Genomic DNA, 15560 nt, shown 5'->3' with positions numbered 1-15560 from the left:
AAATGTTCTCGTTTTTATGAAACAGTAAGTCATTCTTATGACAATAAGTCATAAATGCGAGATATAAAGTCATAATTATGAGATATGTATTATTATGATATACTGTATGACTTGTACAGCAGGTCAAGTTTAGAGTGGGATTCCATGGCAGCTACGTCACCACGTTGCCAGGTTACCGAGATGTGTCAGTAACATGTCCAGTATGAGGACAGATGGAGTTATCACTGAGAGGAAAAAAAGAGCGAATATTTTAATAAACCAGCTATTTATCGCTGGAAATATTTTTTAAGTAAAACTAATTACAAATAACTTAGGAACTGAGTCCTAGCTCCTTGTTTTCCGCTGCTCTTTTTTGTTTACAGGCTGACCGACGCACAGGATTATGGGAAATGTAGGACAGTGATGGACACATGTACCGTATGTGTGCTGCTTTAGTCAAAGTCAGCCACATGAAAGTACTTCAGAAGACAGCCTTGTGTCTTTAATTTAATTTAATTCGGACATAATTCAGTGTTTTCACAAACACAGCAGGTTGCATTTTACATCTCGGACACACCTGAAGTCCATTCATTCCCTGTATCAGGAACTGATTTCCGCATCCAGAACGACCCCGCCTCCGAACTCTACCATCCAATCCACAGGAAGCTCATTTGCTTAAACCCCGCCTTCACGCCTGTCTCTTTACCAGCGGCACGCTCGCGCACTCCTATCTCTGCTTTTTTTTTTGTAAACATGGCTGCGACACTGGCCGCCGAACCCGAGCGCTTACAAACATAAACTCTTCATTCAGCAGCGACGGGGGACCGAGCAACAAGATGGAGAGCTGGAGTAGTGTTCCACTGGGTCTCTGCTGAAAGACGAGAAGAATAAGAAGGCGAACATGACCGACAATTTGCCAAATATTCACCTGAGGAGCTGGAAGGCGAAAAGTTTGTAGCTGTGTGAAGTTTGACAGCTAACTTAGCCTAGCTAGCAAACTGGTCAAGTTAGCATGACGTAAGACTTGATATGTAATCCTATTCGGAGATATTTAGATGAATAACGAGGCGTTTGGTTAAATTTCCGACTCAGTTGTGCTGATATCAGTTGAAGAAAAGAAGTCTGAGGTCTTAAAACCAGCTCACTAATTAACAGATCTGCACAAGGACATCACCACTGTGGAGTTACTTTTTCGTCGTTGTTGCTGCTGCTATTTATTTAAATGAATGAATGAATGAATGAATGATGTTCCTCTTGTATCCTGGGAGGATGGATGTGATGTGATGTAATGTAATCCCATTACATCATTAGCCCAAAGTAGGAACTAAGCAGGGAAATGCAATGGTGCTGATCATATTATCCTTCATAATTCTCCATCACCAAAGTTTATCTTGCTAAAAATACATCAGCTGCTCTGCTTTGGACATCAACACCTGTGTCAATATGTTTTCTCCAAAACCTCCAAAGCCAACATTTACATCCTATCTTTCCCCAATTCAGGTGAGAAGAAAATATATTGCTTGAGGTTAATTTGTTATTGATGGTCTGTTTTATTAGCAATTATTTCCTATGTACCCTACCGTTCAAAAGTTTGGGGTCACCCAGACAATTTTGTGTTTTCCATGAAAAGTCACACTTTTATTTACCACCATAAGTTGCAAAATGAATATAAAATATAGTCAAGACATATTTCTGGCCACTTTGAGCATTTAATCGACCCCACAAATGTGATGCTCCAGAAACTCAATCTGCTCAAAGGAAGGTCAGTTTTATAGCTTCTCTAAAGAGCTCAACTGTTTTCAGCTGTGCTAACATGATTGTACAAGGGTTTTCTAATCATCCATTAGCCTTCTGAGGCAATGAGCAAACACATTGTACCATTAGAACACTGGAGTGAGAGTTGCTGGAAATGGGCCTCTATACACCTATGGAGATATTGCACCAAAAACCAGACATTTGCAGCTAGAATAGTCATTTACCACATTAGCAATGTATAGAGTGGATTTCTGATTAGTTTAAAGTGATCTTCATTGAAAAGAGCAGTGCTTTTCTTTCAAAAATAAGGACATTTCAAAGTGACCCCAAACTTTTGAACGGTAGTGTATTTATCAACAAACAAACTGCATTGTAAATAAAAGTAATAAACTCTTAGGTGGTACCACCAACCGTACATGTTTTCTAACTTTTTTTTTTTTTAAGCATGTCTTTCTTTTTTTCACCAGGAAATGTGAATATAGACCAGAGCGGCAGCTACGATTATCGACACCTTAATCTTTTGGCCGTTGCAAAAGTAGAAAAGACTTTCAATACGTAAATTGTGCATGAATAATTACTCAAACTTCCACTGGGAAAAAATAAGTTGATTCCTGATTACTTAGCGTATCGGATTACATGACACCGTTCCACAATTATCAACGCCTTTGTCCACAGTTATCGACACCGTTCCACAATTATTGACATTTTTCAGATTATTTATTTAAAGAAATAATCTATGTGGTATTAAGTTAACAAAACATATATATATAGTTTTTATTTAAATTTTGTTTTACATAAACTTATATTTAGTACAAAATATATATATATTTTTATATAAATGTCGGTGCTTACGTACTGTAAATGAGGAAGTAATTCTAATGTTTGTAAGCAAATGAACTGATAACGTTGAACCTGTGTCAGAAAATCTTTGTTCCACTTTCTAAGTATTTCCGTAGATGACATTTTGTTAATCATTTGTTGTTGTTTGCATTAATTTGGAGTTTACCAATAAATATCAACAGGCAATTTAACACTGTAACCGCATGAAAATCCAAGTCAAAGGTCGCATGTCATTCCTTGAACCAAACTATAAAATGTCTACTGATATTGTAATATGTGGTAGATATTTACAACAAACTGCAAAAAAAAAATTATGAATCAGAAAAAAAATTATAAATCACAACACTTTTTTTTTTAAGGTACTTCATCTACTTCAGTGTTACCCAAAGATCGATCCATAACAGTTGTAAATGTGACTTAATTCCACAGGGTGTCAATAATGGTGGACACCAGTGAAAGTGATCATTATTATCGACACCTCACATGACTTTTCAAACATGCATTTAGATACAAAATGGTGAGTGTCAAATGAAAGAATAAGAAACAAAGTAGGTTTCGACAAGGACATCATGAAATATAGGTGAATTTGATAAGTAAAAACATGTCCATGATCTTTCCACCATGCTTGCCTGCGATGATGACGTCCGGGTTTTCATCAAATTGCTGATTGTGCGAGGAAAAAAAAATTCCATCTCAGGTAACGAGCTGCATCATCAAATGACAAGATCAAAGGGCGAGGGGGTGGGGGGGTCTTCTGGGTGATAAATTAACTAATTATAACTGTTGTAACTGATTCACCTTTTATTAAATTGTTTTTTATTGGTAAATCTGCAAAAGGTGTCGATCACTGTAGCTGCTGCTCTAGTATACCTTGACTTAAAAAGAATTTAAAATACATAATAGGTCCTTGAGGACCACTGATAAACCTTTTAAAAAATTATTAAAATGTATGAAAGTTCATTAAAAGCATAGCACATACACATTTCCAGGTTTAAAAAAGACATGATGTACCACTGCAGTGAAAAGTACAGGTACCTGTAATTCTAAGGGTGTGGCTGCTAAATTGTTGTTTTAATCTGACATTTTCTAATAATTGTTTTACGTTGTTTTTAATGCATGCCCGCACAGACTGATGCCAAGAAATATCTTCCAGTGTCCACCAAGAAACTCGAGGCCAGACTCTTACCAGGTCAGTTCTTTAACACCTTGTGTGTAATTATAATCTCTCGCTGGATCTTAGCGTGCTGTTTTTTTCATCTTTAAAGGGACAAAGCTAGATACGAGACTGAGTCTTTATTTATTTTTCGTAATGAAAGCATTTCATTCAAACATCAATATTCCAGAGGATAGTTTATTCATAATAAGTATAATTCCATGTATTTTACATCATGGCTTATCAGGATTTTGTATACATGTCCATGTCTTCCAATGGTTTACGGTTATTTAGCACAAGATCCAAGAACACTCATTCTCATCTCATTATCTCTAGCCGCTTTATCCTTCTACAGGGTCTCAGGCAAGCTGGAGCCTATCCCAGCTGACTACGGGCGAAAGGCGGGGTACACCCTGGACAAGTCGCCAGGTCATCACAGGGCTGACACACAGACACAGACAACCATTCACACTCACATTCACACCTACGCTCAATTTAGAGTCACCAGTTAACCTAACCTGCATGTCTTTGGACTGTGGGGGAAACCGGAGCACCCGGAGGAAACCCACGCGGACACGGGGAGAACATGCAAACTCCGCACAGAAAGGCCCTCGCCGGCCACGGGGCTCGAACCCGGACCTTCTTGCTGTGAGGCGACAGCGCTAACCACTACACCACCGTGCCGCCATCCAAGAACGCTTTTTTTATTATTATGAATACTTACTGATCATGTTTAAAGACGTATGATGGATTTTTTTAAATTTATTTTTTAAAATGAAAGTTGCTGAGATTCCGATCGAAAATGAGCGGTTGTATTTCCCCACGCCGCCATCTTGAAACCGACATGTTTGTTGTAGCCTGTATGTTAGTCACCAACCCTCCCTCCAAATAATTTAACACCGTACACTGCTACAGCTATATATATATCTGTCTGTATCTGTTCTGGGCGGCACGGTGGTGTAGTGGTTAGCGCTGTCGCCTCACAGCAAGAAGGTCCGGGTTCGAGCCCCATGGCCGGCGAGGGCCTTTCTGTGCGGAGTTTGCATGTTGTCCGCGTGGGTTTCCTCCGGGTGCTCCGGTTTCCCCCACAGTCCAAAGACATGCAGGTGAGGTTAACTGGTGACTCTAAATTGACCGTAGGTGTGAATGGTTGTCAGTGTCTGTGTGTCAGCCCTGTGATGACCTGGCGACTTGTCCAGGGTGTACCCCGCCTTTCACCCATAGTCAGCTGGGATAGGCTCCAGCTTGCCTGCGACCCTGTAGAACAGGATAAAGCGGCTAGAGATAATGAGATGAGATATCTGTTCTGTTATAGGATTAGAGAAGTGAAAGTTTGCCATCTCTCCCATTGTTATTTCAATGACGAGTTTAAAGAATGATGCAAAAACACAATAGACTTTATTATTGTTCAAATAAAGTGCAAGCTGTTCTTGATCTGATCAACTTGTGCGAGTTGTCTAATCTGTGCACTGTGTGTTTTTTCACACAATCTACAAATGAGTGTTTGTAGTTTATTGATTTGATAATTTAGTGTTAAATTTTTTTTTTTTAGCCGTTGATACCGTTGAACAAAAAAAAAAATTTTATATCGAATATAAACACGCTGCAACAAAGTGAATTTCCCTGTAAACTAGCCACAGCTTCAAGATTTGTCTTGATCAAACAACTCTTACATCTTAGCGTAATTTCTTCATCTTCTTGCTTCGTGATTGCCGTATTATAAATAATTAACATTAATTTTGGTTGTTTTGTCATTCCTGAATGTTTATATTGCACTTTTTATTTAATTGCCATTCGTTCTAGGATACCGTACTTCAGTGGAAGTTTCTTTCGTTTGTTTACGTATCGCAACTGTTGGTTACTAAGGAGACATGATTCTCATTGAAATTGGTCTTTTTTTTTTCCGGTTAAAGACTTTGTAGCTTTATTAGTCAAATACGTATGAAAACAGTAATATGTGATATCAAATAGACTTTTAATAATTTTGAGTAAGTTTTTATAGGAATAGATTCCGCTCTTAGTCGGCAAAACACGTTGTCAAGCAGGGCAAGAGACACAATCCACCGGTTAATTAATTCGGCAAACGTGTAATTATTGACAGTCAGTTGAATTTGTGATATGATCAGAAGTGACTGAAGTTATCTATGAAGGTGCCGACAATTCAAGGTTTGTTATGGCTTAACTACAAATATCCAAAGATGCCGAAGAATCAGATTTTCAGTCCACGTTTCAGGGATCAACAACTGATCCTTAACATGTACAGCAGCAGAAATTCCAGCTTCCAGTCCCTAAGCAATCATAATAAACCCCTTCCTATTTTTTTTCGATTATTGTGACCATAATCCAGAATTGTGCTAAATAACCGGATGACCCTCAGACTGTACATGCAGTGTTCTGTGCAAATTCTGTTCCTTCGCCTTTCCTGCTTTTTTGCTACTCTGGCCAACTGTGCATAATGTGCGCTTAATTTCTTTAACAAAAGGGTTCCAGCAAATGTGAGACAGGCTTGTTTGTTGCTCTTTGCAGCATTGCCCCACCCTACGAGAGTTTGGAGTACATGTGAGCAGGAGAAAGAGACATCAGACATCTTAAATGATCAATTGAATAAGATATTTGCAAATGTACTTCCTGCATGCTTCCTGTGTACGGAACGGTGTCTTATCTGGCCTGTTTCCTACACTTGTGCGGTCTGTGAAATTTCTTTCTGCTTGGTCGTAGATCGAGAGCGTCTGATCTGCCCCGGTGTGTTATGTTTGAGGTGGGTTTTGGGTTGTACTGTTTACAGAAGGTCTGAGCTGGACAGTCTCCCAGTAGAAGGAGATTTAGGGCTGTGTTTCGTCTGGTGCATTAGTGTGAACAGCGCAGGTGGGAAGTCATCTTAATGCCGTTGGTTTATTTTGGTGTGTAGGCTGAGTGTGTGTGTGTGCGTGTGTGTGTGCGCGCACGCACCCCATCTTCTGTAATCAGTAGCTAAATCTGTAGTTATAGACTGACTGTTACCTCTGCTTCTTTTGATATTGCGTAAGGAAATGGGTTTGCTGTTTGTTTTTGAGAGTCAGTGAGCTAATTACCACAAAATGCTGACTCTGTCATCCTGCATTTTCATACAAGCGCATTTAGTCTCTAATTTTAAATTGCGATGAGCATAAAATTTTATTGCTCCTAATGGATTTAACTGGGGGTGTGTGGTGATTTCTTTTGGGATGATCCATTGTGCATCTTTGTACCTGATCACTGATTTAAATTACCCAGTGAGGGTGTTATTTAGAGGCGTTCTAAAGCTTTTGATGCAATAAGATGTAACTGATTGATTACCGTGCATTGTTTTGCAAACAGCTTATAAAAACCTTTTGAAAGGTTGCTGGTGAATGGGGTGTTCTGAGGGGTGCCGAGGCCCCTCCCCCTCCCCGGGACAGACAGAGAAACCATTATAGCTAGCAGACCCAAAGGTCACGCCTCCCTTCGTGTGACTGACAGGTATGAAGGTCACACCTTTATTTTTTGGCACAGAGAAGACACGAGAGAAATGCACAAAGACGAGGGAAATTAAGCAGCCATATTGTAAACAATGAGACTGGTGCAGTGAAGATTTGTATACTGAGAATGGGTGCCATGTTATGACTTTTTTTTTTTTTTTTCAGTCTTTCATAAATTTGACCTTGTAAGTAATAAAACTGGTTTTGGAATTTCCCATGTTAGGTTTCGTGTTAGACATTTACCATTAGTTGTGTCTCACCCTTTCCAGCATGGCCTTGAAACATGATCTGAGTAAATTCGGTCGCTGTGGAAATTAATAAACGACCATCAGCGTCAGGCTCCTGTTTCCCTGGAAGTTTCAGCTTGGCACTTTAACAGGCTGCTTACAGTGCAGTCGTACGTGAAACGTTAGTCTGCTCTGAAAGCTCTGGGATTTTAGGCGTTCACTCCTTATAATTAAACAACACAGCTTGGATCGTCCCTGTTTCCAAAATAGACCCATGCCACATAGTTTTACTTGTGTGGCTCAAATGTAAACGCACGGATCCTACCTAAACACCTTTACCACTCTTGTGGTGACTGTAATGGCAACCTCGCCTCATCATTTATAGTGGTAGTGTTATTATTTCAGCCATGGTGTGCAATATATAGAATTTTAAAATGCCCATGCTGTTGATATTTACTGTACGATGTTATTATTAAAAGAGATTAAAAGAGAAAGCATTGTTGCTGCTATCACCAATGGTCTCTACTTATTCTTAGTGATGCATGAACAGAACCTTGTTTTGTTCGTGCATCTTGGTTTCAGGTTCTTCTCTGATCTGCACAAGAATGTAGTCTACACCGAGTAGCAGGTGTCCATACAGAGAACAGCAGCTAGTTTGTGAATACAGAAAACACAATGCCCATTTATGGTCATGTTTTCAACCTTAATCTAGCTTCCTTATAACAATTTGCTTTTCATTAATCACATTACATTTACAGGGCGGCACGGTGGTGTAGTGGTTAGCGCTGTCGCCTCACAGCAAGAAGGTCCGGGTTCGAGCCCCGTGGCCGGCGAGGGCCTTTCTGTGCGGAGTTTGCATGTTCTCCCCGTGTCCGCGTGGGTTTCCTCCGGGTGCTCCGGTTTCCCCCACAGTCCAAAGACATGCAGGTTAGGTTAACTGGTGACTCTAAATTGACCATAGGTGTGAATGTGAGTGTGAATGGTTGTCTGTGTCTATGTGTCAGCCCTGTGATGACCTGGCGACTTGTCCAGGGTGTACCCCGCCTTTCGCCCGTAGTCAGCTGGGATAGGCTCCAGCTTGCCTGCAACCCTGTAGAACAGGATAAAGCAGCTACAGATAATGAGATGAGATGAGACATTACATTTACCTTGGCTGGCTAGGATGGCACGTGCAAGTCATTCCATCAGTCCAGAGATTGAACAGTGGATCTATTTTCAAGTTAGAATAACTGCATATGCCGTCTTTATGTGGTTGAACCAAGAAATAGGGATGGAAATGAAGGTTCAGTAATCTAACTGAATAATGTTGGCCATAATTACACACCCATCAGGTCTGTACTAGAGCTAGTAAAACCGACGGATTCAGAAAACACAACTAATACTCATACAGTCATGTTTCAGGTACTCTCCGAAAGCTGAAGTGTGTCCATCTGCCTTAAGTTTCATACCATTTGTTTATACAGTTCTCACAGAAGTTAGTTGAAGTTTCGACTCCTTGGAAACCTTTTTTTTTGTTTCCCCCTAGAGGATTTGATTACATGTACATTCAGGTCTGTACTATTTTCAGTATAGTGTGACTCAGAAACCATCCTGTTTTACTTTATCACATTTCTCCAAACACCAGCATGAAGCCATTGTGTCCTCTTTATAAAGTCTGCTTCTCTGTCACAGCTTTCCTGTAAAGGCAACTTAACCATCCTCTGTAATAATACATTCATTTCACTGTCACATAAATGTTACAGGTCATAAGTGGGCTTTTTTTTTTTTAAATAAGAAACGTTTTCTTTTTTGTTTATTTTATTCTGTTTTTCCCATCGGTTATGTTTCCTGCAAATTGGAACAGTCACACATTTATGCTTCCTCTTTAATATTTTATTTTGCAGCAGGGTCATGTTCACGCTTCCTCATTCTCTTCTAGCTTTCAGTGTCGTTTCAGTAATTACTAAGGAAATAAAACTATATATATAACGGTGTGTGTGAGTGAGTTGTCGTCCCCCCCGTAACAAATGCTTCTAATGTTAGCCACAACCGCTTCCCACTATTGTAGGTGTTACTCCATCAGCACCACGACAGCAAAGGCATTTCGACCAAAGGATATGAAGCTTGGCACCACATCTTGTCTCGTGATCTAAAGATATTATAAGATATATGTACATGCATTTTTAACCCCGCCGACAGTAGTCGGAGGGGTTATTATTTTCACCTGCGTCAGTCTGTGTGTGTGTGTGTGTGTGTGTGTCTCTGTCTGTCTGTCTGTCTGTCTGTCTGTGTGTGTGTGTCTGCAAGATATCTCAAGAACCAATGGATCGATTTGGACCAAATTTTGTACGTGTTGCCAATCACCCAGGAAGGAAACCATTAAATTTTGGAGGGTCAAGGTCATGGCAGAACTTCGAAATTTTCGCCCAATGTATTTTAATAGGGAAAAGGCGGGGTTTGCACTCGTTAGAGTGTCCCTGTCTAGTTTTTTTTTTTGTTTGTTTGTTTACTTTGAGCAGTTACTTTGCCCTGTAGACTTTTCATTTGTGTAATGTTGTCTGCTGTATGAATGTCATCTTGGATATGAATGTCATGGCAATATTTGGGCTTTCCGTAATTTCTTTGAACTGTTCTTTTTTCTGTGGCAGAATGATTGTACAGCATACAGCTTTAATACAAAAAAACCACAAGAATTTGGTGCACAAGTTAATTTTCTTTGTGTTTTCTGAAATCAACACAGGGTCAAAATTATACATACAGCACACCTAATATTTGGGTAAAATGTCTCTTTGCAAGATTCACCTCGACCAAACATTTTTGTTTACCATGAACAAGCTTTTGGCAGAAAAGAAAACTTTTCATGGTAGAGTTCAATTAATAATTTAATTTTTTCTCTTGGCATGGACTTATAAGCACAGTCCATGTATTTTTTAATAGGGTTGAAGTCAGGACTTGTTTTAAGCTTAATGTTAGCCTGCTTTATTCTCCACAATCAGCTCTGATGTGTGTTTGGGTTCATTGTCCTGTTGTAACTCCCAAGTCGTGTTCAAGTTTTTGATGGTTTATATTGAATTTTGAGGTAGTCCTCCTCCTTCATTTTTCCATCCACTTTGTGCAATGAACCAATTCCACTGGCAGCAAAACAGCCCCAGAGCATGATGATCCTACCACCACCACCAGCTGGTACAGTGTCCCTCTGTACATGGTGGTCATTGTGGCCAAACAACTCAATCTTTGTCTCATCTGACCATACAGCTGTCCTCCAGAAGGCTTTTTCTTTGTCCGTGTGGTCAGCTTCAAACTTTAGTTACGCTTGAAGGTGTCAATTTTGGAGCAGGGGGTTATTTCTTGGATAGCAGCCTCTTAGTCCATGGTGATCTGAACTGTAGACAGTGATCCATCAGCTTCCAGTTCATGGCAGGGCTGTGCCATGGTGGTTCCCAGGTTGTTCCTGACCATCCAAACCAATTTCCTTTCAGCTGAGGGTGACAGTTTGGGTTTTCTTGAAGCAAAGTGACACCTCATAATAACTTGCATACAATTGTTTGAACTTATCTTGGAATTTGCAGTTGTTTAGAAATGGCTCCAAGAGACATTCCAGAGTTGTGTATATCTGCGATCCTCTTTCTCAGATCTGCACTGAGCTCCTTGGACTTTCCCATTTTAATGTGTTTTGGTCAGTCCAATGAGTGCTGTAAACAAACCCTTTTTATGAAGGCACAGAGAAGCTACCAGCTGTAGTCAATCATGATCACTAACAGGAAGTTAAGAGACCGTGACCTTGGCAAGATAAGAGACATTTTGGGAGTTTCAGCACCTCTGAATTAATAATCTAAAAGAATGTATGTAAATTTCTGACCCTGTATGTATAATTTTGACCCTGTGTTTGATTTCAGGAAACCTAAGAAAATTAAAACTTGTGCACCAAATTCTAGTGCATGTGGGTTTTTTTTCTTTTCCCCTCTTAAATTAAAGATGTATGCTGTACAATCATTCCGACCACAACTGTGTGTGTGAGTGACACACACACACACACACACACACACACACGGGTATAAATACTTGTGACTGGGTTGGATATGTAGATGACCTGGAGTTGTTTTTCCTTGAAAAAGACACTTTACAGCAAACACTGATCCTACTCAAACTTTTCAACAGTACCATATGGAGATCAAAAACTATGATATTCAACTACAAATATTTCAACACAGATGTTCCATATCCAACTGCTATCATAAGCCAAGAGTGTGTTCCCATAGAAAACAAGATGATATTCCGGTATCTGGACCTGAAATATGATGAAACATCCACAGGTGATGTTGAAAGAGCACTTCGTATCAACCTAGCAGAGGGTAAATTCCCAGAACTGAGGCAAAAGCTTGGGAATTTCGACATCAGTCTGGCTACACATTATGCTATTCCTGAATGCTTTTGTTAGGAATTGTCTTACTTACTCACTCAGCACAAACATGGACTCGAACGGCTGCCCAACAAAAAATAATTAACAGCAGTTTTTACGATACGCTTCATCGAATGTTCAGAAATGGCTACGCAAGGAAAGATGGAAACTACCCAAAAAGAAATACAGACAAAGATGGTGATACCACAGATAAGGACGACGAAGATAGAGTTCCGATATCGTTACTCTAATGCTGATCTCCTCCACATCTGTAAGACCATTTTAATAACTGACTTTAGACACACTACAGTCAAGATACCTAGCCCATGTCAGTTGCCGATTGAATCTTAGCGTAACCAAGCAGTTGTTATTTAATGTTGACAAGTATGTTTAAAAAAAAAAAAAGGCCAGATGTCAAACACTGGAAGAGAGAATACTTGGTGCCCAAAGAATATCTGCAGATAAATTCTGCAGAAAAGCTCTTAAGAGAGAGTTCTAGGTAAGATCCCAATGGATCTCTCTAAATCTACCAGTGATGGATAAAGAAACTCTCTTGTATATCCAGGCATCTAAACTACCTGAAATCAAGGTGCTTTTTTTTTTTTGGTTTGCCCAAAAAAAATTGCTCCCAGTAAGGCGCAGACTGAAGGCAGAGTGTAGGTTATGAATCTTTATCTTAAAACAGCTGTACATCTGTGACTAAGGAAGCATGCAGCCTGGCTTGTCAGGAATGGTGTCTGGGGTACGCGCTTGGAGAAAAGAGCACCCTAAAGCATTTTTCACTCATCTCTTTGGGAGATTCCACATATAATCCTACAGCAGAGGTTTTCCGTTTCCAAAATGTAGTTATTAATACTTTTCTGAAATTTTAACAATTAATAATAAAAATTCAAGTCATTGTGTGCTACTATGAAGTAAAATTACAATAGAAGTGGCATAAATAAGGCTTGTGTTTAGCAGATAACATGACAAATCAAAATGGCGACACGGTGGTGTAGTGGTTAGCGCTGTCGCCTCACAGCAAGAAGGTCCTGGGTTTGAGCCCAGTGGCCAACGAGGGCCTTTCTGTGCGGAGTTTGCATGTTCTCCCCGTGTCCGTGTGGGTTTCCTCCGGGTGCTCCGGTTTCCCCCACAGTCCAAAGACATGCAGGTTAGGTTAACTGGTGACTCTAAATTGACCGTAGGTGTGAGTGTGAATAGGTGTTTCTCTGTTGCCCCTTTTCCACCAAATCAGTTCCAGGGCTGGTTCGGGGCTGGTGCTGGTTCACAACTCGTTCAACTTGCGAGCCAGCTGAGAACCAGTTTGCTTTTCCATAGCTTGCGGTGCTAAGGGGAGACACGTCAGTTACGTCGCTGTATACGTCAGTTACGTCGCTACGTTTGCATAAACCTTGGCGTGAATATCGAAGCAAAAACAACACGGAAGAAGCAGCAGCAACAACAACAATAATAATAATGGATGACTTCGCGTTTGTACAGCTGCTGCTTCTTGTCGCTTAAAAATGGCGATCTTTCGCGGTCTTGTTGTTGTTGGTCTTAACAACTCCACCCCCCACTGACGTAAGCGGTTCTTTCCTCTGGCCCAGCAGAGAGTTGGTGCTAGCCTGGAACTGGTTTTTCTGGCCCCAGAGCCAGTTCTTTGTCAGTGGAAACAGAAAACCCGCTTCCAAACTAAGCACTGGGTCCGAACCAGCCCTGGAACTGCTTTGGTGGAAAAGGGGCATGTGTCAGTCCTGCGATGACCTGGCAACTTATCCAGGGTGTACCCCACCTCTCACCCATAGTCAGCTGGGATAGGCTCCAGCTCGCCTGCGACCCTGCACCGGATAAGCAGTGACCGATAATGGATGGATGACAAATCACGTGACTTTTTTTTAAATTCCCATCTTAAGCTGCTTTTACACAGGCAGTGGGAACAAGTTGCGCCCACTTTCCTTTGTGTTTACACTCTCACTCTCTGTTGGTGGCATATTAGAGGTTAGGCAGGTAAACACAAGTGTGCATGTGCAAATCGGTAATCAGAAGCTTGTTTTTAACATGCTTTGTCTTCTCGCTGCTAATTTCTCGGTTTAAAGGCTCAGTGATCTGGTGGTAAATCGGCTCATTTTAGCCCAGTTTCTCCAAATCCAAATGGGTATCTGTATCTCCTCTCCTCACAACTGGATGAGGGTAAGAACTACTTCAGTCCAGTTACGGTATCCCTGCGATTGGTTTAGGAATCGCTTGACTCAATCATTTAAAGGTGGAGAAGTTTGATAAGAAAAAGCACTTGATAAAAACTGACCATTGACTGACTTTGCTGTGAAGTGGCCTTTTCCAGATGATAAATGACCCAGACGAATGCTACCACGCATGCGTAAGGCTTCCGACTTGCCACTGATCCTATTTAGACAGTAAGCAGGAACAAGTTGTGCCTGGAACAAGATGTGCAACTTGTTTGGGGACCTCCTTGTAAACCGGAGCAAGTTGCGCTCACTGGTGTCAAATTGTTCCAGGAAAAAATTTAACAATCATGTATAGACGAGCAGTTGTGCCAGGGAAATTTGTTCCGGGAACAACTTGTAAAAGCAGCTTTAGAACAGATGGAGACTTTGTCTTTCCTTAACATGAAATGTGCTGCATGAAGGGAATGTGAAAAATAATACCTTCCTGTTAGACGACATGTTAATATATTGCTCATGAAGTCTTCATCTCATGTAAAAGCATGCACATTAAACATAAGACACAGCAGGACTCCTTCAGGTAGCTACACTCCAGTTCTGGTTTTCTTCCCATATCAGGGACGGAGAATGTGATACAGAACATGCATGTGAAGGCCAATTTATGCTGACAACGCAGTCCTCGCAGATGGCGTCTGCGTAGCCCCCCCACCTTCGCAGACGCTCTGCGCGCACCTCCCAAAAATTGTGACCACCGCAGAAGCCTCGCAGACAGCGTCGCAGACAAGAGGGCTCTGATTGGTCCACTCTACATCCGCTGTACACGCACTTCCGCTTCCCTACTTTCCCGGTTTGGTTTGTTTTCACTACCGCCATTTTTAAAAACACAAGTGAAGATGGAGCAGCACGAAGAGCGGTTGATCGAGGAAGTGAGGAAGTACGTACATCTATACGACTCCAGTTCTTGTCATTATAAGTAACCGGAGGATAAACACTCCACTAACCACACCCACCAACTACTCCTAGCGATTTCGCGACTTCGCACCCCCTTGCGTTGTGGCGGTGAATAACATCGCGCACGCCTATTACTCCCCGCTCAACGATAAATTACAACTGTCTGCGAAAAGCTATCTGCGAAAGCCTTGTCGCAAGAGCATGCAGAGGCCCTGAGCGCGCACATGCGTCAGCTTTGTTAATGTGTTGCTGTAATGACTTGGTTACTTTCCACAGGTAGTGGCTGATGCGGAGCTGTGATCTCAGTACATCGCCATTTTCACTGTTTTTCCAGTGAACTCCTTTTCACGGACTCGTTTAACTGCTGCTTCACACGCTGCATCACTTGCAAGCGGTTTTTAAACTGCTGAATCTTTGTCGTCGTCTTACACTTGAAGTTCTAGTGATAACCCAAAGGCCTCATCACAAACACTTGTGGTACGTTAAATAGAATGCACAGTAATGCTACTGTCACTACCAAGGGAGTAACTTTGATTTTGACATTGGTGGGGACACAAAAGTGATCCAAGGCAGAGCTTCCGAAAGGTGTTTTTTTTTCCATTAGCAATCGTAATTTCATGTCATGCAGATCTTGTACTG

The 15560-nt window shown here is 41.0% G+C and overlaps 1 protein-coding gene across 1 annotated transcript in view; it reads left to right on the top strand.

Annotated features, from left to right (window-relative positions):
* Positions 1-704: 704 nt before the first annotated feature.
* mtmr10 (myotubularin related protein 10) overlaps positions 705-15560 on the top strand; it is a 71199-nt gene continuing 56343 nt past the window's right edge. The window contains exons 1-2 of the mRNA XM_060911692.1: positions 705-1479; positions 3703-3763. Of these exons, the coding sequence (XP_060767675.1) occupies positions 1423-1479; positions 3703-3763 (118 nt within the window). The 5' untranslated portion in view covers positions 705-1422. The remainder of the gene's footprint in view (positions 1480-3702; positions 3764-15560) is intronic.

Source organism: Neoarius graeffei, chromosome 27, assembly GCF_027579695.1.
Source record: "Neoarius graeffei isolate fNeoGra1 chromosome 27, fNeoGra1.pri, whole genome shotgun sequence".
Classification (NCBI taxonomy): Eukaryota; Metazoa; Chordata; class Actinopteri; order Siluriformes; family Ariidae; genus Neoarius; species Neoarius graeffei.
This window is presented reverse-complemented; position numbering and strand designations above follow the sequence as displayed.